The 27,521-nt window shown below is 41.7% G+C and overlaps 1 protein-coding gene across 1 annotated transcript; it reads left to right on the top strand.

Moving 5' to 3' along the window:
* The first annotated feature begins 22,862 nt into the window (after window positions 1-22,862).
* On the top strand, window positions 22,863-27,476 carry IL6 (interleukin 6). The gene is made up of 5 exons (XM_050938750.1): window positions 22,863-22,922; window positions 23,045-23,229; window positions 24,164-24,277; window positions 24,448-24,594; window positions 27,198-27,476. Exons 1-5 carry the CDS (start codon window positions 22,904-22,906, stop codon window positions 27,387-27,389), a joined length of 657 nt encoding a protein of 218 aa, XP_050794707.1. The 5' UTR covers window positions 22,863-22,903; the 3' UTR covers window positions 27,390-27,476.
* The last annotated feature ends 45 nt before the right edge of the window (window positions 27,477-27,521 follow it).

Genomic DNA, 27,521 nt, shown 5'->3' on the forward strand with positions numbered 1-27,521 from the left:
CTTGGAACTCCAATTAAGGATTAGGGCCCTATTGTACTAAGCCCTGTACAGACAGATAGCAAAGACAGTTCCTGCCCCAGAGAGCTCATAGTCTAAGTGTAATAAAAGAAAGGAAGTCACTCACAGTAGGACAAAGCAAGAGACACAGAGAGCAGTTTATCCCATTGCAAAGATTACTTATGCCATCATAGATATGCAGCCAACTGTAGGCTTCAAAATATCCATCATCTCATAGGTACAGTAACTCCTCACTTAAAGTCATCCCAGCTAACGTTGTTTCATTGTTACGTTGCTGATCAATTAGGGAACATGCACGTTTAAAGTTGTGCAATGCTCACTGCTAACGTCATTTGGCAGCCTCCTGCTTTGTCTACTTCTTGTAGGAAGAGCAGCCCATTGCAGCTAGCTGGTGGGGGCTTGGAACCAGGGTGGACCAGCAGCCCCCCATCAGCTCCCCTTATCAGCTCCCCGCTCCACTAAGTTCCCTGTGCAGCACCTGCCTGCAGTTCAGCTGTCCCTCCTTCCACTGCCATGTGCTGCTCCTGCCCTCTGCCTTGGAGCTGCTCCCCGAGACTCCTGCTTGCTGTGAAGGGGGAGGGAAGGAAGAGGAGGCTAATGTCAGAGTGTCCCTCGCCCACCTGCTCCTGCACACCGCTTACCCCATCTTCCATAGAGCAGGGGGAACACATCAGGACTCAGGACAAAGGGAGCTTGCAGCAGCTGTCTCAGCAAGCTGATCTTATTAACAAGACAGTGTACTTAAAGGGTAAATGCACATCTCTCTCTCACACACATACGGTGTGTCTCTGTCTGCTATGTCTCCCCTCCCTCCATTCCTGCTGCCTTGTAGAGAGAATTAACCCTTGAGGCCTCAGCCAATTGCTCATTCATCATTTAGCAGTAAGGGAAATATCCCACCCTCTGACTCCTTCACCTCAACGAAGCTTCACAATCATCATCACTGTTTACCAGTATTAAACTGTTTGTTTAAAACGTATACTGTTTGTGCGTGTGTATATATATATGGGAGAGGAACGGGGAGGGGATAGAGAAGAGAAGGGGACACAGAAATGGGCCAGGGGAAGGTGGTGCCTGGCATGTGGTGTCTGCTCAACAGCAGACTATATATATAGTCTTTTGTCTGGTGAAAAAAATTTCCCTGGAACCTAATCCCCTCATTTACATTAATTCTTATGGGGAAATTGGATTCACTTAACATCACTTCGCTTAAAGTCGCATTTTTCAGGAACATAACTACAATGTTAAGTGAGGAATTACTGTACCAAGTTACAACAACAACCAAGAGAGCTCATAGTCTAAGTGTAATAAAAGAAAGGAAGTCACTCACGGTAGGACAAAGCAAGAGCCAACCAAGTTGCAAACAAAACGCGACAGCACCTCTGTTCTCTAACTCACTTTCTGATGAAAATGAGCACATCTAGAAGTGATTTCAGCTGCCATCTGTACTGTAGCTATTTTGAGGACACAGGCAAGTCTCCCTATTGTTTTTAGATCATTCCCAAGCCGAACAGCAGGGCTTCCTGTTTTACATTAACTCCCTCTGTTTTACTGAAATACACACCAAGTTAGCAAAGAGTGACCCATTTGGAAAAGAGGATAAATGACCTAAAACTAACATTAAAATCTCTTTTGCAAGATTGCCCAGTGACCTTGGCCTACTGTGGAATAACATAAAGCTGCTTTTCACTGACAGTGGGCAGGGAGAGGGCGAGGGGACAGAGAGAAGAGAAGAGGATGGGGCAAGGGGCTGTGGGGAGAGGAACGGAGAGGGGATGGGGAAGAGAAGGGGACACAGGAATGGGCCAGGGGAAGAAGGCGCCCGGCATGTGGCATCTGCTCAACAGCAGCAGCAGCCCCAGCAGGGAGGCAGCCACAGCAGCACCAGAACAGTGACATCACTGCTACAGCCGGTGCTGGAATGGCTGCAGGCAGCAGCTGGAGACCCCTGTTAACTTGGCCTGTTCCCCGCCACACACCAGCCTCAGCAGCCCAGGTACACTCCGGCAGGGGGAAAGAGGCAGTGAGCCAAGAGAACCAGCTTCAGTGTACACATGTGCGCATTCATGGCACACCCCTGCTGTGCTTCCTCAAATACAGCAGTCCAACTATGCCTATGGGAGGGGGCAGAGACAAGAGAGCATCAGGCGGTGGGGAGATCTCAGGGGAGGGGATGTAGCTGGGGAAGGAAGAGGCAAAGCAAGAGCAAGGTCTCAAGGGAAGAGGCTGAGTAAGGGTGGAACACCCACCGGGAAAAACAAAAATCAGCCCCTGTGCCCTTCAGTCACCCAGTTACCAGAGACTCCTAGGTCTCCTCTGCAGTCTCCCTTGTCCGGGGAGACCGTGCTTACTCCCTGGTGGCTGCCTTGGCTGGCAAGCTAGTGATCCTTCCCCTCAGGAAGAAAAGCAGCCAACTCCTGCCTCTTCACCAGTCAGTCCTGAACTGAGCCAGGGTCTTTCCTTTTCTCCCTGCTTCAGGCCCAGCATTGCCTGCAGGTGTAACAGGGTGCAGCTAGCTGGCCCAATGGCTCTATTTAATCTCTGCCATGCTGGCAGGCAGTTTCTCTGCTTCATCACACTCTGCTAGACTGAAAAGTCCATTATTAAATATTTGTTCCCCAATGTAGATGTTTATAGACTGTAATAAAAAGCGCCCCTTAACATTCTCTTAGTTAAGCTAAATAGATTGAGTTCCTTGCGTCTATCATAAGGCATGTTTTCTAATCCTTTAATTATTCTGGTGGCTCTCCAATTTATCAACATCCTTCTTGCACTGTGGCCACCAGAACTGGACACAGTATTCCAGCAACAGTTGCACAGTGCTAGATACAGAGGTAAAATAGCCTCCTGCTTGAGATTGCCCCATTTATGCATCCCAGGATCACATTAGCTCTTTTGGACACAGCATCACATAGGGAGCTCATGTTCAGCTGATTATCTACCATGATCCCCAACAGGGCCGGCTCCAGCACTTTTGCCGCCCCAAGCAGTGTGGGGGGGGAAGGGAAAAAAAGCCGCAATCGGCACTTCTACCGCTGTTGCTTGATTCTTCGGTGGCAACTCGGCGGCAGGTCCTTCCCTCTAAGAGGGACTGAGGGACCCACTGCCGAATTGCTGCCAAAGAACCAGACATGCCGCCCCTTTCCATTGGCCGCCCCAAGCACCTGCTTGCTGTGCTGGTGCCTGGAGCCGGCCCTGATCCCCAAATCTTTTTCAGGGTCACTGCTTCCCAGGATAGAGACCACCATCCTGTAAGTATGGACTACAGCAGTGGTTCTCAAAGCTGGTGCCTCGCTTGTTCAGGGAAAGCCCCTGGCAGGCCAGGCTGGTTTGTTTACCTTCCGCTTCTGCAGGTTCAGCCAATCGCGGCTCCCACCGGCCATGTTTTGCTGCTCCAGGCCAATGAGGACTGCAGGAAGGGCAGCCAGCACATCCCTCAGCCTGTGCCACTTCCTGCAGACACAACAGGTAAACAAACAGGCCGGGCCCACCAGAGGCTTTCCCTGAACAAGTGGCAGACCGGCCTTGAGAACCATTGGACTACATTCGTTGTTCCTAGCTGTATACATTTTCATCTAGCCGTATTAAAACACATATTGTTTGCTTGTGCCCAGTTTACCAAGCAATTTAGATTACTCTGAATCAGTGATGGGTCCCTTTCATTATTTACCAGCTTTCCCTCTGCCTTTTCCCCACCTCCCAACAGTTTGTGTCATCTGCAAACTTTATCAGTGATGATTTTATGTTTTTTTTTCCAGGGCACTAATAAAAGTGTAAATATCATTGGTGAACTACTAGCTAGCTCCTCCTGGAGCCTCAGTTTGGATACACACATTGTCCTTTGGAAAGAAAGAAATGTCAAGTCAGGCTAATCCTCTGGTAAGCAGAAGGAGGCCATGACATCTGCTAGTGGGACAGAGTTTGCCTTCTAGTGAGATGTTGTCTTGAAGGACCACAGGAGAGAAGTGACAAGGTGAAAAGTGATCATGACCAAGTAGATAGATATCTACCTATTAGTAAAATTTTCAAAAGCACCTAGGTGACTTAGGAGTCTACATTCTATTTTAAGTGATTTAGGAACCTAAGACACTTAGGCACTTTCGAAGATGTTTCCTATAGGTTAAAAAAACCCTCTCTGACTTGATACGTAGATTGGCTCTGGGCATAACTATATGGTAACCACATGTTCTTATTAGTGTTGTCCTTGTCCTCCCTCCCTCTTTCTTTCCCATGGACCTGACCCAGAGCCCACTGAAGCCAAGGGGAATATTTCTAGTGAATTCTGTGGGCTTTGGATCATGGCCATTGCTTAACCTTACAGGGGTGCTGGAACAATTTTTATCGTGGGGGTGCTGAGAGCCATTGAACCAAACTGTAAATCCTGTATAGAACAGAAACCACTTCAAGCCAGGGGGTGTGGCAGCATCCCCAGCATCTCTAGTTCCAGCACCTATGTAAGCTTATGTCTTAAATTAAATCATGAGCTCTTCTAGGCAAGGGCTGTCTCCTATCTGGATCCAAACTTTCAAGTTTCAGGGATGTTTAGCTCCATAGATTGGTTCAAGCCATCTCCAGTTGTGAAACTCTCTCTGTCCTTTTGGCATATTTATTTTTCTAGTTCACTTGTCTGTAACTCCATCTTGCATGCATCAGAGCCATTTTACCCCAGCAGCTTTATGGCAAGACACAAAACTTACCAAAAGTGTCTCCAAAACACAGATTCATGTATAGGAATGGGTGGATGGGGGAAGTGAATGGCATCTGAGGCTCTCAGCACCAGTACTAACAGAAACATGTAGTGCCAGCTTTTACTGGTTTTCTACTTGCATTGCAGTATATAGCATAAATAATTAGTTCATAGGAAACTGAATCTGTTTGATAAATATTAATAAGAACTGGCAGTGGTCATGGTGTTTAAATCTTTCAGTTCCACATAATCATTTATGTCCAGTATCAGAGGGGTAGCCATGTTAGTCTGGATCCGTAAAAGCAGCAAAGAGTCCTGTGGCACCTTATAGATTAACAGACGTATTGGAGCATGAGCTTTCATGGGTGAATACCCACTTCGTCGGATGCATGCACTTCATCGGATGCATGCATCTGACGAAGTGGGTATTCACTCACGAAAGCTCATGCTCCAATATGTCTGTTAGTCTATAACGTTCCACAGGACTTTTTGATGCTTTTACATAATCATTTATATTCATTTGCAAGAACACTATAGCTTGTTTAGAAATAACATTAAGGGCCAAATTGTCAATGAATCTCTACTAATTCAAAGATGGGATGAAGGATCAGGCAGTGTCACTCTTGCATTAGCTCAGCTGACCAGTGGCAATGGGGAGCAAGAGCTCTTCAAAGATATTTAATATATCATTTGAGATCTGTAGTTTATCCTTTTCTGACATAATTGGACTGATTTTATTGTACAGTAGCCAAAATAATTATATGTTTATGAATAGTTAGTTACATGTGTTAAGATTTGTTGCATTACTGCTTGTTTAGAAATTTTTGTATAGGCGTGATGACAAATAGTTCAAGTTAAGTAGAGATTTAATAAACTTTGGTGAGTGTGGGAGGAGAGTGGGGTTATTCCAACTTTTTCCCTTTGTACCTCCTCCCTGTACCACATGAGGTTCATTCTGAAGTCAGTAGGAGTTTTGCCATTGACTACAATTGGAGAAGAATCAACTCATTGCATTAGTTTTACAGTACACTGTCCCTGTTTTATATCAAATTCCCCTACACCTGCCACTGGCCTTCACTCTTGTGTTTACAGAATATTCATTCTCATTATATATTTCCAACAAAACGTATTAAAAACGCCCACAGATTTGCCCAATAAACACATAATGGGAAAAAGAAGTATGAAATCAGTTTTACAGGATGGCTAAGAGAGTAGCAATTCTAGAGAATCTGAAGAGTGATTCCCTCCCACACACACATATCAAAACAATCTAATCTGTTTCTTATTAATGCTGCTATAGCATGTGATGCCAGAAAAAGCAATTTTTTTCCTCCCTTAACAATTAGATGCTCAGGATTCTGCAATGAATCCCAGCAAGTGAGAGAATGGATACAGTTCTTGCAATATCATCCACCTATGTGCTAAAGCCCATTTTTAAAGGTCTAAATTCCAGAAAGTATGGTTTATTATTATAAAAGTTTTAGGTTTTTTAGAGGACCCTGCAGCCATGTCAAATTTTCAAATTAGGCTCAAATTTTCAGTTGTGGGCTCAACTGTTTAGGTTGCAAACCAGCACAGACCATTTTTTGTGCCTGCAAAACTCTGGGCTTGATTCTCCTTTCACTTACACAGGTGTAAGGTCAGGAGTGATTCCACTGGAGCCAGAGATAACCAACCAAGAAGCCACTTCCCAAGGGGAATAGCAAGGCTGTACCAGGCACTTATTGTCATGGAGAAGACAGACAAAAAGATACGTCTCACATCACAGCCTCAGAGAGGTGGCAATCAATTTCATGATTCATAAGCAACATTCGGAGACCAGTTATACAATGGCAATGACAAAAGCCCCAGTGACTCCTCTGCAATCATAACATCATGATGGCATTGGATTTATGTAATCAACAATAAAACCATCATGCAAATAAACTGCTTTTCAATTATGTATATCAGTTGCTTTTAAACAAATATTTCTCCCCAAAAATACTGTAACACAAATTCTCAACAAATATCCACAGCCTGCAAAATATTATCTACCAAAATTATGCTTTTAACAGCTAAAGCTCACTCAGATAGTGCCTCTTCTTGATGTAATGGAGTTTTACCAGGGCTGAATCTGATCCATTGTTGTTGGTTATTACTGCTCTATACAGGGCCAGCTCACAACATCTTGGCATCTGAGGCGGGGAGCTCAAATGATGCCCAGATGCCCACTTGCTTGGCCAAAACTTTGAAAGGTCTCAGTTCTGCCTTCTTCCTATCCTACTCCTCTACTCCTATTCTACTCCTCCTATTCTACTCCTCTACTGCTCTGCTACCTACCCCAATAAAAGAGAACTAACAACTTAAAATGCCTCATTCAAAAATTTTAAGTAACATTTAACTTTAAAACACCTGAACAGCAAATGTAATTTTTCTGGTCTGCAGAGTAAACACTGGCATTTTTATCTGTTTGAATAATCAAAGTGGTGCTTTCCATGCCTTCTTGGTTGCAAAGATTTGAACTGCTTCCTGAAGGTCCACAGTCTGGGCCAGCTCATGTTCTGTTGAGATGGTTGCAAGGTCGACCAGCCTCTCCTGTGTCATTGTGGAGCGTAGCTGTGTTTTTATTAACTTCAGCTTGGAGAAGCTGTGTTCTCCACTGACAACCGTTACAGGAAGTGTTAGAGGTATATGCGCAGAGCAACAAAAGCATTTGGAAAGAGGGTCGTCATCTTATTTGTGCACATATATTCCAGAACAGCCTTTGGAGTTGATCCTGATGAAATGTATCTTGAAAGGGCTTTCAATTCATCACCTAAGTCACTCGCATCAATATCGCACGTCATCATATGTCAACACTGTCTCTAGTGCCCTGCATTACTGGTGCAGGTCTTCTGCAGGTACAGTGAGGAGTTTTGGAATATCATACAACATCCCAAATATACTGTTGCGTTCCTTGAGCTCCATGAAAAGTTCTTCAACTGACTGTATTGCACAATCTAGTACCTGGTTCAAGAATTCAACTTTGAATTATTGTTTGAGGTCTCTTATGGGATTATCCCATGCCTCGTAATCAAAATGTCGTCTTCTTTGGTGACTCTTGTATTCTTGAATGGGTGGGAAAATAGCTTCAGTGTGAAGTTCTTCTGCCAAATTCTATGCACTCTTCAGAACATTTTGAAATCCCTCATCTGACCAGTAAGGCTGTAGGTATGACTTCGCTTTGTCCAGTTGTTCCATTGCTCCAGATATATCAAGGTCAACACCTTGGAGTCTGTAGCTTACAACATTTATTTCAAGCAGTATGTCATGCCACAACACTAAGCCACACAAAAATTTGAAGTTATATATGTTTCCAGTGATTCCATTTCCCTCTGCCATTGTTCTCCCGTGAACAGTTCCTGTCACAGCACTATCCTCCATAATGGCAACTATGGCATCATCTATCTTCCCAATTTCGTGTTTGATAGGCTTTATCACCTCCTCTCGACTTTTCCATCGTGTGGCACTCAGTGGTTTCGGTGTCAGAGAGGATGTTCCCAGATGTTGCTTCAAAATTTGCCATCAATGAGTTGATGCAGAGAAAAATACATAGATGCTTTGAATGACATTAAAAAATTCAGCAGCCTCAGTAGAAGCTGATGCTACATCACTGACCACCAAGCTCATTGAATGGAACTGCATGGGACAAAAAAAGCTTGAGGATTTAACTCTCGGATCCATGTCTGCACTCCTCTGTTCTTTCCTCTCATGTTGGCACCATTATCATAGCCCTGACCTCTCATTTCAGCTATCGCAATTCCCGTATCTTCGAGCTTTTTGAGAAGCACATTTGTCACACCAGCTCCTGTAGTATCATCAATGTCAATAAATTCTAGAAAATGCTCTCTGACAGTCACCACTGCAGGGACATTTTCACTAGGTTCTGTTGTTGTTACAAAATGCACCATTAAAGTCATTTGTTCCGTATGGCTGATGTCAGGTGTGAAGTCCAGAATAATAGAGTAATATATTGCTGACTTCAGATCTGCCACAATCTTCTGTTTGACTTTTGTTGCCAGTAACTGTATGATCTCATTTTGAATTGTTTTTTCCAAGATAGTGGTGTGAGTACATTTCTTGGGTGGTGACTATTCTTAGATGCTCCTGGAGTACAGCATCAAACTCAGCCATCAGCTCCACAATTTTAAGGAAGTTTCCATTGTTTGGCACACACAGTTGATCTGAAGTGCCACGCAATGCTAGGTTTTGGGTAGCAAGCATTCTCACAATGGCATTGAGCCTTTTCAGAACCTTTTGCCAGTAAAGAGACTCTGATGCAATCTTCTCTTGATGCTGATCATCTATGGTGGACTTTAACCTTAGTCTCATTTCAAGCTCTTTCCACCTATGGAACGCTCTCTGGTGATTTGCTGCCTTTTCATGGTTTGCCAGATTTCTAGCCAGATTTTTCCAATCCTTTGTTCCTGTAGAACCCAATGTGGCTGAAACATTAGACTGGAAAAGTTTGCACCAAAAACAGTATGCAGCATTCTGGGGTTTTGAGTACATAAGCCATGATCTCTCCATTTTGTCACCATTGGGGATTTCACACCAGTAATATATTGGATGGAAACTTCTATTTTCATTGTCTTTGGGGAACATGAAGTTTTTCACTTGCTATGGCCCATGCAGTACAAGGAAGTCCCTCAGGCTACTGCTCAAGTGGGTCCCCAGTCCTGGATCATCTAGACTTAAGGAACTAAACTCTGCAGCAGCTGTTTCTTGTGCCTCCACCACACTCTTCTCTGATCTACACTTTTCTTCAGGAATGTGCATGGTTACATCCATTTGAGATGCAGATATGGATGCTGCAGTAGCTGCCAGGTCACCTGCACTCTGACTAACTGGAAGATCAGGCATCTCTTCACCACTCACATCCTCACTGGGGCTGGAAGGCTCACTGTGAACATTTGTGTCTATGTATCTCAGGAGAGCTCTTTTCTGCTTGGATAGAAAAGCTTCCTTTGCTTTCTTTCTTTTTCTGAATGCTGCCTCAGAGGGGCATTTTCTTCTTTCACTCATGACTGCTGTTCTGTGCCAGCTACATTGGCTCTCAACACTCAGTTGAAGGGGACAAATAAACAGACTGGTAGCAGGGCCTGAGCGAGGGAAGATATCAGCGTCTTACGGGCCTAACTGGTTCCTACTACTTCAGTTGACTGCCTGTTCTTCTCAAGTGGGTTCAGGGAAGCAGCAGGAAACAGGAAGCTCCCTTAGAAGCTGATGTTAATCAGTCCAGGCTCCTGGGGCTGCTAGAGAGGTACAAAGGAGGCTCCTCCTCCTCGCTCCCCCTGCAGCTCCTGCTTCTTTGTTATTCCCTCTCACCTTTTCTCCTGCCTGCCTGTTATGTCTCTTGTGCCCTTCTTCCTCCAGCACAGCACTCCACCATCTCTGTGCATCTAGAGCAGAGAGAATACATATACACCAGCAGCAGACATAATTTTCTACACTCTGGGTCCTATTGGCGCCCCCACCACAGTCTATCACCTGAGGCGGCCACCTCAGTTCGCCTCATGGTAAGGCCAGCCCTGGCTCCATATTTTAAAAGAAGTAGCATGACCATTTTATATCATATGTAAAAAATAAATCTTTTGGCTGACAGTCTACAATCCTAGTTACCGAGATCTGATATGAAGTTATCATAATAATTTCATCATTATAATTTGATATTAACCATCTTCCCACATCCCACCACAGGATAAAGAAACAAAGTCTGATAAATGTTCACTGCTGCAATGTTGTTAGACATGACATGACAAGAGAGCTTTCTGTGGTACTCTGCATTTTTCATATCCCCAAAATCTTTTCTATGCAGAAAAAGGGAGTCTGTGTCATTTTGGATATGATGGATAAAAATATCCCTCATTATATCCTAACTTCTATTATTAGTATTATTCAGAAAAAGAAGAACTAAGCCAAATAAACAAATACAAGACACACCAATGACCTGGAAGAGGACTAACCAATATATGACATTGCAGAAAGCTTGTCTCTCACCAACAGAAAGTGATCTAATAAAAGATATCATCTTGACACTCTAACATCCTGGGACCTACATGGCTACAACAACATTGCATTACAGGTGGCATGAAATTATGAAGGCTGGTCATTAGTAAAGATGAAGAGAGACTGAATTGCAAAAGACCTGAATAACCTGATAAGGAGCTTATAGTACCTAATGAAAGTTATTTATTAATGGGAATTTGGTAAAAACCAGTGACACTAAGATTATATATATAAAGTAGTTCATATCCAGTAAAATGGTAATTAAAATGGATCTAGGTGAGATTATAAGTACAGGATTCATAAAATGGGAAGCTTAAAGGATGGTAACACTTTCTCAAAGGTGCAACTAAACCACAGTAAACCAAGCAAGAGGATTTAATGGAGAAAAACATAGTGGAACTATAGTAGAGGGATAAAACCAACAGTATCAGGGACTAAGAACAAAACCATTGCCTGTGTTAACTGACCCCATAGATCTTGTAAGTTGCACAGGTTTAATTTAAACTAGTTTTTAAACTGATTCAATTAAACTGGCATAAACCCCAAAATGGACACTTACTTCCCCTAAGAGTGGCTTATTTCAGTTTAGCTTAAACCCATTCCTAGTTGATTTGGCTATCAAAGGAAAGGGAAAAAAAGGTGTGTTTTCATACAGAGATAGCTATCTTGATGTGAAATCCTAATGGAGCCAAGACAAAGGTATTTTTTACTTCTGTATAGTTAGTTGAGGTCAACCCTATATCCCCTCCCCACCTGGGGCTGACCTCAACTACTTACACTGAGGTAAAATCTATGTGTGCTTTCTCTCTGCTAGGATTTTACATTCAGATAGATGTCTTAATGTGAAAACACATCATTTTTTGCAGTACAGACATAGCCTTCAAAGTGAAGTAAGTCTCTTTTGCACTGCAGGAAGAATGCCCATCTAAGTAAGCTTCCTCTAAGCTACGTGGCTGTGCAGCAAGCTATCAAGGGTCACGCAGGCAGGAAGAGGCACCTCTCCTCCACCCCTGGAGCTGCTGTTACTGGGGAGAGGCACCTCTCTCCTGGCCCTGAAGCTGCAGCGGTAGCAGAGCAACACCTCTCCCCTGGCCCTGGCCCCGGAGCTGCCCTGGATGGAAAGGCACCTCTCCCCCGGCCCAGAGCTGCTTCTGTGGCGAGAGAGGGTTGGGGTGAGTCCTCTCTCCCCACCACAGCTCTGAGGCAGCTTGCTCCCCAAACCCCTCATCCTCTGCCACAACCCAGATCCTGCATCCCCAGCCATAGCCCTCACTCCCCCACACACTCCAACCCTCTGCCCTAGCCCTGAGTCCCCTCCTATACCCCAAACCCCTCATCCCTGGCCCCACCCCAGAGCCCGCATCCATAGCCAGACCCCTCACTCCCCCACACTCCAAAGCTCTGCCCCAGCCCTGAGCCACCTCCCACACTCTGAACCCCTGTGCCACACCCCCGCCACACATCACCTCCATATTGGTGCACATAACAAAATTTATCCCACACATTGATGTCAAAAATTAGAGGGAACATTAATGCTCATACAGGCCTTTGTTTTTAAACACACCTTTATCTAAACTGGTTCAAAGGAAGAATGAGCTCTGATACGCTGGGTGAGAGGCACAACACAGAACATGCAGCCCATAAGGATGCAGGATAGCTAAGGTGGCTTTAAGATTATCAAAGTTATAGCATCCTTCCTGGGATTACTGCATCATTTAGTACTGTGGCACTGCCACTGCCACATCTTTCTCACCCCAACCTCTCAGCCAGCATTCCCTGCTACAGTAGGGTTTGTTAGGGGTGGTCCTCACAGAGCAGCCTTATAGCTGTCATCCACAGTACCAGCACCAGAAAAATCCTTCCCCAGCTGGACATGGAGCTTAGCGTCCTCTTGTGCCACTTTGACCCTTTTAGCTGTCATAAAGGGATCAGAGCAGGGATATGGATCTCATCTGTTAAATGTAGGTAGAAACAAAGGCTCAGATCCTTGAGTCCAGCTGAGCTATGCCTAGCTCAGGGCAGTGGGGCTAAAGTGGTTTAGAGCTGGAGCCAATTTGGCCCCCAGAATAGGTTAGATCAGCCTTAGCAATGAAAGCACATTATATTACCATTCTGATTTTTATAATGTTCGTCAGGTGAGTGATGTTGTGAACACTATCAGCTAGTAAATGACAAATACTCTGGACAACACTTGAACAAAAATCTTAAGTGTTTTATCCAGTTTAGTCAAATTCTGGCCACTGAAGCTTGTTCAAAACTAGGGACAAGATTTCTTTCCATTATTTCAGAAAATTTGCCGTTACGCCCTCAATGTTTTTAAATGAAAAATTTCATTCAAATTCCAAAATGCAAATAATTCCATGCAGCTTTATTTGGTCAAAATGGGAAAATAAATTAGCAAAAAAAAATTTCAATTTTCTCCCTTTTTAATATGTGGAAATTTCACTCACTTCTAATAAATAGGAATGTCTCCTTGAGATAAAAGGGGAATATAGTGAACATGATTACATTGTCCTGCCACAGTTTTCCAATGCATTTGGTTAGTTAAAACTTGTATAACTATTGGGTATACGAATAAAATAAAATGGTGTCTACATTCGATGTGATTCAACTCCTTACTACTCGAATGGTTCAACAAAATTAAAGATATTTTAAATATGGGAAAATTGACAATAATTAAACTCTTGAATGCATGCCCATAATATAATTAGTATTATAATATTTTAATAGTTTAGTCACATCTGGTTGGTCTCTGTTGACCTTTCAATTAGAATGTAATTCATGAGGACATTGGCCTCCCTCTTTCTGTCTGTTAATTATATTTGTGGTTTTATATAGGAAGGTGCTAAAGTTTATTTGAAGGCTTTTCTCTTATAAGAAACTAGAGAGGATAATCCAGCTATACATATAATCCATGTAGCTATAGGTTTAAACTTGCAAGGATAATTTTAAAAAATCACTTATCTTTGTTGTAGCTTGAATTTGCAGTGCAATGTGCATATGTATTCCTGCTTTTATTGATGTCTTGTACAATAATTCCCTTCCCAGAAAGGGCCGCAGTAACAATAAGACAGACATTATGAAAGCAAACAAGAGAAGGGAATGGAAAATAAAGTCTTGCACTGCAGGATGATGCAAAATTCATTGAATAGGAACACTCCAATTAACCTCAGTGAGCTTTGGCTCAAGTTCTATGGAGCTGATTCTTCTACTTTTGAAGTCAGTGGCAAAACTCCCATTGACTTCAAAGGCAGAGGATTGAGCTCTATGTGAATAAAACTGGTGACATCACTAGTCACAGACCTTACAGGTGCTATTTGATGGCAACTCAGCAAGCATATTCTGTAAGTGGAAAAGTTCCAAACAGTGTAATTAGGATGTCAAATGGATATAAGAATTATAGCCAGGTAGAAGGGTTAGGAAAGTTAGGTGAGCATTCCTTTAAGGAAAAAAAAAGGAGATTAAGAAGAAATATTGACTGATACACATACACCTGTAAGAGGTGGGTGCCCCAAAGGAAGTATGACTGCCTCAAAATCAAGACGGCACAAACAAACTGAAGTTTATAAAGCACTAAACACCTGGGGAATTTAGGAAAAATGCATTTTATATAGAAATGAATCAGTGTGTGGGCAGCAAAGGGAAGCTGCAACTTTGAATGCAGTAGATCCAGTGAAAATGCTCACGAGTGAAATCACAGTGCTTAGAGGTGTCTGTGAATGCACATATTTCTAAGCTCTTTATGTTCTTTTTGATTTGAATAAGCTCTTTGGGGAAAGAGAGCTTGGCCTTTTGTAAAGTGCCACTCACATGTAAAGTGTTATATAAACTATACATAATAAAAAATACTAATTGTCTTCTCAATAAAAAATGCTTACTGTTCTGAGAACTTCTGTATCATCCGCATTTATGTTGATTGCCTTGCTTTGTTTTGCTTTCATATCAACATTTGCCCTCCCAACTTCTCTTTGTCACAAATTTTCAGAACACTTTACGTTTGCAAAGCAATCCCAAGAAGAAACTGAAAAGTTTCTCAAAGACAAGTGAAACTTGAAGTCAGAGTATTTTAAACGGAGTTGTTTCTTTGGAAACGATGGGCTTACTTCCTACAGAAACTAGACAAATCACAATTCATACGCAATTCTCAAAAAATGGGGCCTTTTGACAAACAAGCCCTATGACTCAGTGCCTGATCTTATAGTCATTATCAATAAGCCAAAAATATCAATACTGAATACTAGGGTATAAAGCAGATACCCAGATAGCAAATATAAAAGAGTTATAATAACACTGCATCGTAGAGGCAGGCATTTAAGAAGTGTGTTAATTTCATAATCTTGAAAAAGATTGACAGCCCTGGAGATTGCTATGCTGCTCAGCCAATGTGCACAAATATTATCCTGGAATGACCACCTGCATAGGTGGGGAGATTAAATTCTCTCTATTGCCCATCCCAATGTTAGCCTCTGTCAAGGTCACCAATTACTATTATACTTTGACTATGTGGATACCTATCACTAAGAATTAGACAGCAACCATTAACTCATTTTCATATCGTAAATCACTTAACAGCCATTGGATGTTATCAGCTTCTGTCAGTACTGACCTAGACTGAATTTGAACCAGTTACCTAATGAATGGAGCTATGCCTATCTGCATCAGCTAAGGCTCTGCCCATTGAATTTCTTCTGCCATCATGTTGCCTGATTGCTTAGTTTTCTCAGGTCTCTCTAGCGTTCTTCATAGATGCATGATGTGTAATTGTAACCATCAGGCCAAGTCTACCTTAAAAATTGTTGCTGGCTGTGGCAGGACAGGGGTAAAACCACCTTTAAAGCCCTGCCAAAATTCTGGCTGCGGTCTGCTCTCTGGCTAGGAGGCCAGGGTAGAGACACAGGTATTCAGCAAGGAGCCCAGCTGACTCAGAGGAACATGCTGAGCTGAGTGCTGACAGCTGGGCTGAGACACAGGAGGGCTATAAAACCCCTGAACGAACCTCAGAGAGAAGGCTAGATGGGGAGGAGACAGGAGGGTAGTATTGCTGTATCCTTACCAAAGGAGGAAGCCTCAAAGGCTGGAGATCCTGGGGAGGGTCTGTGGGACACTAGTTGTTGGGAGACTGGGGAACTGCACGAATGCTGTAAAAGACCCTTGGGTGATCCAGGAAAAGGTGTGGAAGTCTCTTTATTATACCAGCCTAAACACAGGGTGCAGGTGGAAAAGAAGCAGAGCCAGCACCGACCCTGTGACACTGGCATAGCTAGATCGGACAGGGGGTGCGAAGAGGTGTGAGCCTTGACCTTTGCTGGGCAAAGCCCTAGTGTAGATATAACTGTGCTGCCAAAACTTGCTCCCACTGTGCACCTAGCCTCCGTGACAAGTGGTTCAATAGTGAAAATGACTGTAACACACCGATTACCAGTTGATCAGCCTGGCACTAGAAAGCACTTTGTGGCCTGAGAGTCTACAGAAAGGTACCTATCATCCCTTACACACTCTCCTTCTCTGATTTTGTGATAACTTTGATTTGAGAGACATATCCATTACAAAGCTCCGTCTGTTTAAATTGCTGAGTATTCCAACATTCCTTGAGAGTTGCCTCTATGACCTTTTTTCATCTACAGCAGCCTACAAAACAAGATTGGCTCATGGGGAACATAGAGCTTGTCCAGAAGAGCGAGTGACATAAATTCTCCTCTTGAGTAAGCGGGCAAATCTGAAAAACCAATGCACAAACTTTAAGATGACCAAAGACTTCTCTCCCAAACTAAAGCCTTCTCTCATAACACCACCATTCAGACATAGACAAGCAAGGGAATCTGAGCTCTTTGCACATGGAGCTGGTTGAGGTGCTCAGAGAGTAAATTTCTGACTGCCTTTCACTGGGCCTGTGGTTTTAAAATGATGAGAATGTGTCACCAGGGCAGAAAACTGTTCTCTCCCCAGTGCTTTTCATGCAAAAATCCCAAATGTCTCTGCAGTTCCCCCGAGAGCTGGCAAATAACCAACAAGTAAATTGCAATGCAGCAAAATGACTTCTCTTAATGAAAAGGAATCCTTTGGTGTACATTTTCAAACGAAGAAATCCCTCTGGCTATGAACTGTGCTAATACAGGACAGTAAAGGACCTGTTTACTTCAGCTGTGTCACAAGGCACCTTGGTTTAATGCTGCCTCATTTAACAGCACCCAACAGAGCCAATGGAGATTTATTTGGAAATACTTGGGAGTGGAAATTCTCTCAGTTCTTGAAGCTCGGGTGTTTTTTGTTTTGTTTTGTAATGGAGGCAGATTCTGGCTGAGGTTATCATATTTAGCTTCCATGGATCCTCAGAAGAATGAGGAAGAGAATCCGCTCTGAGCACCAACAGGACCTGCAACTTCAGGGACTGTAAGCACAAAGGCTCCTCAATAGAAACAAGTTTGTCTTGTTGAGGGTGCAAGGACCCCCTAATTCAATATTCACAGGAGTCCTGTATAAATGCTGGGGAAACCATTGGAGAATATAAACCAAAACTATGTCCATGAAATTGGCTTAAATTCCTTCTCAAGAGACGGTCAGTCACGTAGATGCCATTTGCTCATTCTTTATTCTGATCCCAATTTTAATGGGTTACAAATGATGGAGGTTCTCTTCCACTCTCTGAACAGATTTCTGTATAGAAGCACAAAATTACATGCTTACTAGCATTCCTACTTTTATTAAAAGTACTATTGTATCATATAGTAATAGTCTCAAATACTGCAATAAGCACATCTCAAACTGTAGTGGTTTGGATCATTACTGTAGAATACTGGAGATTTTTAAAAACAAGAATGTAAATAAAGCAGAGCGGAATATATAGCAGCTCTAGCAGTAGTTATTCAAATCTTTATTTGAACATTTCTTTTCTATATAGAAATGCCAGTTATTTAACTCATTTAGCAGACCCCCTTCTTTTGCTGACATTAGCATTGTTTTCCTTCTCCACCCTTGTTTGAGCTTCTTCTATGCATGCATCTGACATGCTCTGATTCCTACACCTGACCATTCTTTAGAATTTTCCAGTGGTATTACCATTTTCTCTGAGGGTAGCAACCTTGGGAGTAACCCATACTTCCCCTCATCCTTATGAAAAAAACATTTGTATTTAGAGTTACCTTTGTGAACATCAATAGTTAAAAAGGGCAGGGGGATTAAGGTATGGTTTTTAAAAGCTTTTAGTATTGGCCTACCTCTGCAGCCATTTAAATTAATCATAGAACTCCCAGTGATTGCACCAGAGTTGAATAAGACCAACAATGAGTACTTTTGAAAATCCCACCCTTATGGAGTTTTTATCATATAAACATGTAGGTGCTATAGGTGTTATGTTCTACTGTACAGATAACAGATGGCCTCCATTTCACCTGGACTGGTCCCTTGAAATATGTGTTAACTATTTACACCAAACAATATTTTCCACCCTGTATTTAGCCGTGACATTCTGAGGCCATGTCTACACTACAGATCTATGCTGGTATAACTATGTCACTCAGGAGTATGAAAAATCCACACCCCTGAGCAATATAGTTATATCAACTTAATCCCCCATGTAAACAGCGCTATGTTGATGGGAGAAACTCTCCCGCCTCCTGGGGAGGTGTATTAACTATGCTGACATGAGAATTTCTCCCATCAGCGTAGTAGCTCTTCACTAAAGCACTGCAGTGGCACAGCTGCACTTCTGTAGCATAGTACATGAAGACAAACCCCAAGTTTCCTGGATCTAAAACTTGCCTCTCTCACCAAGAGAAGTTGGTCCAATAACAGATACTACCTCACCTATCCTGTCTCTCTTCAATAACCATGAGGTCTCTGGAACCGACATGGTTACAACAACACTGCAAACAATGATCATATTATACAAAATTAATCTGCGAAACTCCTTGCCGTAAGATAGTAATGAAGAAAAATGCTTAAAATAATTCTAAAAAAAATTAGATTTCTATATGAATAATAAGAATACCTGCAATTTCACTAGGTAGGACAAAATATATATATAAGAGATCTCAACTTCCAGGCTTCAGGTCAACCACTTACTGTCTCTTAGGCATAACTGTCCACACCTGTGGCTGTGTGTGTTTTATGCCTTCCTCTGATTTGGCCATTCTCAGAGGGAGAATACCAAACTAGATGGCCATTAGTCTGATCTGGTTCTAATGTTTTGATATATTAGATTAGATTATCTAATGTCAGTGTTACATTTAAATATATGCATTGATCATATGAAATTAATGCTCTGATATGCATAAAGGGGATATCGGAGGGCTTTGTGCTACAGAAGGTCATTGCTGTGGCTTCTCATCTACAGCGTTCAAATGGCTCCAATCAGATTTATGGTCAAGCAAAAATGGGTTTGGTGGTCTCTGCACTTTGTCACAAGAGGGTTGTTGACCACATTTCCACACTGTAGCAAATTACATACAATCACTACAATGCACTTTCCTATAAATTGCCAGTATAACACATTATTGTAGCACTTTTTGTAAGAACAGCTGAATGTGTTTGGAAGAAAAGGGAAGCATTGTCCCTCCTTAACACTCACTTCTCCCATGATACATATAGAAAGTAAATTAATATTTTATTAGGGCTGTCAAGCAATTATAAAAATCAGTCATGATTAATCTCATGATGAATCACACTGTTAAAGAATAATAGAATATCATTCATTTAAATATTTTTAGATATTTTCTACATTTTCAAATATATTGATTTCAGTTACAACACAGAATACAAAGTGTACAGTGCTCACTTTATATTATTTTTATTACAAATATTTGCACTGTAAGAAACAAAAGAAATAGTATTTTTCAATTCACTTTATATAAGTACTCCAGTGAAATATCTTTATAATGAAAGTTGAACTTACAAATGTAAAATTATGAACAAAAAATAACTGCACTCAAAAATAAAACAATGTAAAACTTTAGAGCCTACAAATTCATTCAGTCCATTCAGTCCTCCTCCTTGTTCAAATTGCTAAGACAAACAAGTTTGTTTACATTTACAGGAGATAATGCTGCCCTCTTCTTTACAATGTCTCCTGAAAGTGAGAACAGATGTTTGTATGGCATTGTTGTAGCCAACGTTACAAGATATTTACATGCCTGATGTGCTAAAGATTCATATGACTTCAACCACCATTCCAGAGGACATAAATCCATACTGATGACAGGTTCTGCTCATTAATGATCTAAAGCAGTGCACACTGATGCATGTTCACTTTCATTATCTGAGTCAGATGCCATCAGCAGAAGGTTGATTTTATTTTTTGGTGGTTCAGATTCTGAAGTTTCCGCATTGGAGTGTTGCTCTTTTAACTCTTCTGAAAGCATGTTCCACACCTCATCCCTCTCAGAATTTGGAAGACACTTCAGATTCTTAAACCTTGGGTCAAGTGCTATAGCTACCTTTAGAAATCTTCAGGGGTGAAAGTGAGCCAGTACAGGCCGGTACTCTGTACCAGTAAGAACCCGCACCAGGCCATACCCGGTTCACATTAAAGCTTAGCTGCAGCAGCACTTTAATGTACCTGCCCCTTGTGCTGCCCCTGTCGGGGGCCCTGACGGTAGGGTCCGTACCGGCAGGGCCGCCAATGGGAGGGTGAGGGGAAGGGGAAGCAATGTTAAAGCGCTGCTGCGGCAGTGCTTTAAGGACGGTCCTTTGCTGCGGCAGCACTTTAATGTTGCTTCCCCCCCCCATTGTGAGGCCACCAACATGGGGGACACAGCTGCTGCAGCAAAGGACCCTGCAGCTGGGGGGGAGCGGAAGGGAGCAGCTGCCCTGGGGCCAGCGATTTAAAAGGGCCTGGGGCTCTGGATACCACTACTGCTACTGCAGAAGTGGCATCCAGAGCTCCTGCCCCTTTAAATCAACATGGGAGCCCTGGGTAGCATGGGCCAAAGGCTGGCTGAGGAATGCTGACCCCTCAGCCCTGCCCCACCTCCCCGAGGCCCCAGTCCTTCCAAGGGCCAGAGCCGCCCCACCCTTCCCCGTACTGGTAAGTGTCCTCAGTTACTTTCACCCCTGGAAATCTCACAGTGGTACCTTCTTTGTCTTTTGTCAAATATGCATTGAAAGTGTTCTTAAAACGAAAAACATGTGCAGGAAGGGCCAGCTCCAGGAACCAGCTTAGCAAGCAAGTGCTTGGGGCGGCCACTCCGGAGAGTGGCGACACATCCAGGTATTCAGCGGCAATTCGGCGGAGGGTCCCTCACTCCTGGTCGGAGAGAAGGACCTCCCGCTGAATTGCAGCAGATCACGATCGCAATCACAGCTTTTTGTTGTTGTTGTTGTTGTTTTGGTTGCTTGGGGTGGCAGAACCCCTGGAGCCGGCCCTGTGTGCAGCATCATTATCTGAGACTGCTATAACATGAAATATATGGCAGAATGCAGGTAAAACAGCAGGAGACATGCAATTCTCCCCCAAGAGTTCAGTCACAAATTTAATTAACACATTTTTTTTTTTAACAAGCATCATCAGAATGGAAGTATGTCCTCTGGAATGGTGGCTGAAGCATGAAGGGACATACAAATGTTTAGCATATCTGGCACATAAATACATTGCAATACCGGCTGCAAAACTGCCATGCAAATGCCTGTTCTCACTTTCAGGTGACATTGTAAACAATAAACGGGCAGCATTATCTCCCACAAATGTAAACAAACTTGTTTTTCTGAGCGATTGGCTGAACAAGAAGTAGGACTCAGTGGATTTGTAGGCTCTAAAGATTTACATTGTTTTGTTTTTGAGTTCAGGTATGTAAAAAAAAATCTACATTTGTAAGTTACACTTTCATAATAAAAAGATTGCACTACAGTACTTGTATGAGGTAAATTGAAAAAATATTTTTGTTTATCAAAAATAATCATATAAAGTGAGCACTGTACACTTTGTATTCTATGTTGTAATAGAAATCAATATATTTGAAAATGTAGAAAAACATCCAAAGATATTTAATAAATTTAAATTGGTATTGTATTGTTTAACAGTGCGATTAAAAGTGTGATTAATTTAGATTAATTTTTTTAATCTCAATTAATTATTTTTAGTTAATCGCATGAATTAACTGTGATTAATCGACAGCCCTATATTTTACTAATAATATATTGATAATCTGCACAAGCTGTGCAGACATCCAAACTCATTAACCATGTAATCTTACTGCTGTCACCTTGCTCCTTCCTTACCACATACTCTTCTCCCCCGTTCTTCATCTTGTCATATCATGACTAGAATAAGAATGCAAGTCTTTAGTGAAGAAAAGGTGTTTTTATGGTCTTGTCCACATGAAAAAACCATATACTTTTCAACAAATCTATTTAGAAACTGATTTAGCTAAAATCAGTTTATTATAAGGCACTCTTTAACCCAAATAAGAGTATCCACACACTAAGCTGAACCAACTTAAATCAATTTATCAAGTCGTTTAGTTAAACTAGCACAATTTTCTCATTTATACAAGGCCTAACTGTACTTTGATGTGCCTACAACACTACTGGATTCTGTGAAAATAATTAACAATAACTGATACTCACTGATGTCCATCATCTACCATCCAATTCACCCTTTTGCCAATTAGTCTTTTTTTTTGTATATTTTTATGAGTTGTAATTTTTTCTGAATGGTCTACCAATTATTTAGGGAATTAAATTATGTTTCCTTTTCCTCATAAGGGCTCTCCTAATGACTGCTTCTGCTGCACATGACATAATAATTATTAAATGTCTGTTTTCTCTCAAGAACGTATTGGTTTCTTGGGATAGCTGCACCCTTGGTTTAATGCCAAGATGGTGTGAAAGGAATATCCGGGTGGCAACCTTCTGCTTGAGTCATTTACTGTAGTCCAGAACAAACTGCAGGGGGGGGTCTGTCCTATTACTATTTTTCCATCCTTAATTCGCTATTATAGTGAGCTCAGTTTCCTGAAGTGTTTCACAATAGTACCTCCCTTTCATTAGAAACCAAATAACACTTTTCATTACAACAAAAGACAAAAAAAAATGTTTCTAATACTGGATTTTCCCAGCGACCAGTGGCAATGAATATAAATATGCCCAAAATCAGGGATTCCTGCATCTCATTCTGCTCTCCAGCCCTCTGGCCAACAAGTATTTTGAGAGAGCAAAGAGGGGGGGAAAGAGAAGGAAATGAATTATCTTCGGGGAAGTAAGTAACACAAACGCTGAGCAGCGGGGTGCGCTAGTCTCTCCCGCTGTCTTTTTGACAGAGCGTGTGCAATGTAACTGGCAGGATTTCACTCCACTCCCTTGTCTGTTTCCTCTTCTCAGGCTTTCTCTTGGCAGCGGCAGCCCTGACATTGCTCCTCGGGACCAGAGCTGTCCCCCTCCCGGATTCCTCCGGGGAAGAGGAACTTCTTGATCCCCCGGACTCGCTTGCCAGAAGCCGCTTGCTGCCCGATTGCGAGTCTCTGGCGTGGCTGCTGCACAGCAAAGCGGCCAAGCTGAAGGACGAGGTGGGTAATACACCGAGGCAGCTGGGTCTGGGTTCCCAACCTGAGTTGGTCGGTTCTTTGCTGCACTTGGCAGGTTTTAACAGCAAACGGGACTATCTGGTGTTTTTTGCCTCCAGCTGTTTTATCTGGGCTCATGTTGTCATTTGTCTTGAGCTTGGCCATGGAATTGGCCACCTCTCTCTGTCTGATTGGGCTGCGGGGTGGCTTATGCTGGTTTCCCATGGGCAAGGCCTAATGTAGCATGGAAGTGAATTCCTTTTAGTCCTGAAAAACTCGTGGGGCCCTGAGAATATTTGTCAAAAGTGTAGTGAGTGTAGGAAGGCACAATCCACAGCCTCCCAGGGCATGTTTATTTACAGGACATGCAGCTTCTTGACCTTCTAAAGGAGCAAATATTTGAGACATGCATCTTAGAAAACATACCAATCTGTGTATCAGACAGACTAGAGCAAGTTGTTTCTGAGGGGAGATTATGAAAAGCATAGAAAATGTAACAAATAATGCCCAAATTATGCCCAAATAAATCTGTCTTTAAGTGCCACCGGACTCCTTGTTGTTTTTGTGGATACAAACACAGCTACCCCCTGATACTTGAGAAAATGTAACAGTGATTTCTAATTAGTTAGGACAACATATTCAACTAGGGTGACCAGATGTCCCGATTTTATAGGGACAGTCCCAATTTTTGGAGCTTTTTCTTATGTAAGTACCTATTACCCCCCACCCCCATCCCGATTTTTCACACTTGCTCTCTGGTCACCCTGTATTTGACTATTCTGCCAAATAATTTTTAAAAGCTGATTAAAAAAAACATGTTTGTGGAGATTTCAGTAATGCACAAGGACTTTCTACTGACATAGGTATACAGTGCCTTTTGCCTGGAAAACGGTAATGTGATAAAGGTGTAATAAAATCTCTTTGTGTCTATTTCCAGATGTGTGAGAAATTTACTGTGTGTGACAACAGTATGGAGATGCTTGCCCAAAACAATCTGAACCTCCCCAAGATCACAGAGGAAGATGGATGTCTACTCTCTGGATTCAATGAGGCAAGGAATCAATAACTTTTATAATACATTAATGGCCCAACACGTAGGGCCTTAGTTGAAGCTCACTGAAGCACTGTATAAACATAGCTAGTTAACTGATACATGGAAACAATAGTCATCAAATAATTTTTTCTGCAATAAGTAATTTCCTTACCCTTCTCTCATTTTAGGAAAAATGCTTGAGAGGAATCTCTAGTGGACTTTTTGCATTTCAGACATACCTGGAATATGTCCGAGAGACATTTATTAGTGAAAAGCAAAAAGTGGAATCCATATGTTATGGTACAAAGCATCTGGCAAATACTATGAGGCAGATGGTGAGTTATTTTTATGTTTACCCATACATAATTGTTTTGACTTTGATTTGAAAAGGAATCAGAAATATAATGCTCTGAAAAATAACATAAGACACACAGTGATCCCATTGGTTACAATGGAAGCAAACTGGCTCCACAAATCCATGCTCTCAATATTTATCAGAAAGGATATCAATGGTAAATTACAGATTTTACAAATATTTTCTGACAATTAGATTGTTAATTCTACAGCTTATTGTTATCTCTAATTTGCACACCAGCTCTAGCAAGTAAATGTGCCAAATTATTTTGCAAATTAAACAAAAAAGTAGATGCTGGGTTGGTGACAAAGAAAATCTGCTTTCTGGTATTTTTTTTCCTAGTAGTCGTAGAATTAGGACTCAATCATGCAGTCTTTTCACACCCAAAACTCCCACTGAAGTAAAAAACAAATACTCTGAAAGTGACTCAGAGAAAGACTAGAGAATACCTTTAATAAACAATATAAATATTTAAAATCTCATAAACGCAAGCTTTCATGCAGGATTGTATGTTATGATTAAACATTTTCAGTTTAAAATCAAATGTCCAAGTTATAGAATTGCTGATAAACACAACCTATAGGTTAATGATTTGGGCTGAATAACAAGTGCCACCTACAGAGAAACACTTGCTTTTTGCATCACAGTTGATAATGCCTTAACATTTTACAAAAGCCTGAATATTTTTGGACTCAGAAAATTAAATGCTATTCAGCTCTAATAGCTGTTCTGGATGTTTTGCAATACCTTGAAAGGATACACTAGCTGTGCTTGTATGTTTTGCAATTCTTTGAAATGGAACTCTTTAAAATTCACTCCATTCCTGCAATTCTTACTTGCACTAATAGCTCTTCCTGTGAATAGATTCTTTGTAGTCCATGGAACTACGGGGTGAAGAAGAACTACTTAGGTGAATGAGGGTTGCAGGATCAAGAATTATGGAAACTATAGGCCATTATTTCCTACAAGGTGTTTTTCAATGCCTTCAAAAGCCATTTGTATATATAAAATACATTTTGTATTATATTTATTTTCATCATTTTTAGATGAACAGGAGCTGAACTTTTTCCACACAGTGATAATCTAGAATAATAGTCCTGTTGTGAAAAGATAATGGACCATTGATTTCACCTGTATATATTGCAAACACTGATTTGTGGCAATTGTCTGTGTTGCTCTATAACTGGATGAACTCAGTGAGACTTTAGCCTTCATGAAAGTGAGAAACTGATTGAACTGGCTGGAACTAAACATAATGCGTAATAAAAAGCTCACAAGTAAAACTTGTGCCTGTGGGAACAATGAGAGATCCTGAGGAGTAGAAATAGAGTCTTCCTTCCCAGTTAGGAAGTGAGGCCTGGGACACCCATACAGCCAAACTGCCCTAGTTGCTACTGAGTATGGGGAGGACTTTGGGACATAACCTATTGCTCACCTGTTGTTAGTTTGTGGTCAAGTAGACCCACAGAATCATTGCCATATCAGCATGCTCATATTCCCTTGTGGTTCTGCAGAGATCCTCCACACAGAACTCTGCAGCAAGGAATCAGAGATGCACTCACAGAGGTGTGTGCTCAGAATCCACCCCTTCAAGTTATTTTAATGAAAAGGACATGCATTTTTTACATAATTCAAGTAAAATTTAAAAAGAGATGTTCCAGCTTACAGTACACTGCTTTCAGCATTTCTTAGATGGTAGCCTGGATCCTGAGAGAAGGCTGCAAGGATTTGTACTTTATTAACCACCTAGAACTCAGGTAAAACTTTCAAAAGCACCAGAGTCTCATTTTCATAAGTGTCTTAGGCACTTAAGAGCTTCATTCTCATTGAAAGTCAATAGGACTTAGGTTGTTAAGTGTCCAAGTACTTTTGAAAACAGGATTCAACCTATGTCTACACTACAGCTTATTATGCTGGCATAATTAATGTCCCTCTGACATGTGAATAAACCATCCCCGACTGACATAAGTTACATCGACATAAGTGCCGGTGAGGACAGCACTTTGTCAGTGGGATTGCTTCTCCAGCTGACATAGCTACTGCCACTCACGGGGGTTGGAGTAGTTAAGCTGACAGGAGAACGCTTTCCCATTGGCTTAGTGCAGCTACACAGTTTGCAGCTGCTCCACTGTAAAATCCAGAGCGTAGACATGCCCCTTTTGAAAATTTTACCCTATCTCTACTATAGAATTTGACTGTGAACAGCAAAGTTAGATGACGTGAGGCTTAGTGATCAGTATGGATCAGAACAAATCTTGTCAGCTAACCACACAGTTGGTGGATATATTGATTGTCCTTGGACCATTCAGCATCACATGTCTAACTCAACTGCCTACAATTACATTCAAACCCCATTTTATTTTTTGGTGTAGATGAGGCCATATAGTCAGATTCCAAAAAAGATTCCCTAGCACAAGTAGTATCAGCTACAAATGAAACTCAAGTACCATAGATTACAGTGGGGATAAATAATGCTTTCTTGTAAGCATCTTTTGCATATTTCACATGCATAAAGGCAGATCCTTTCCATCAACAGCATTTTATAGTATTGTAACCAATGTATTTTCATTTTCTTTGTCATAGATGAAAAATCCTGATGCAGTGATCGTGCCAGACCCAGCTACCCAGAGCACACTTTTTGAAAAACTGAAGTCAAATAAAAAATGGATAGAGAAAATCAGCACCCATCTCATCCTCCGGGACTTTACTTCATTCATGGAGAAAACTGTGAGAGCTGTTCGATATCTGAAAAACACCAGGAATCTCAGTGTTTGAATGTTTTAATTCAGGCACATTCCTTCATCACAAAATCTGTCATGTGGCAGATGACAATGTTGTTCTATTTTAAGAACCAGAAGTAATCAGAATAGTTTATATTTTATTAAGATTTCCTTTTACAAATGTATT

This window comes from Gopherus flavomarginatus, chromosome 2, assembly GCF_025201925.1.
Source record: "Gopherus flavomarginatus isolate rGopFla2 chromosome 2, rGopFla2.mat.asm, whole genome shotgun sequence".
Classification (NCBI taxonomy): Eukaryota; Metazoa; Chordata; order Testudines; family Testudinidae; genus Gopherus; species Gopherus flavomarginatus.

Coding starts and splice junctions, on each gene's coding strand:
- IL6 (XM_050938750.1), top strand. Junction 23,230..24,163: donor CGGCCAAGCTGAAGGACGAG/GTGGGTAATACA, acceptor GTCTATTTCCAG/ATGTGTGAGAAATTTACTGT. Junction 24,595..27,197: donor CAAATACTATGAGGCAGATG/GTGAGTTATTTT, acceptor TCTTTGTCATAG/ATGAAAAATCCTGATGCAGT.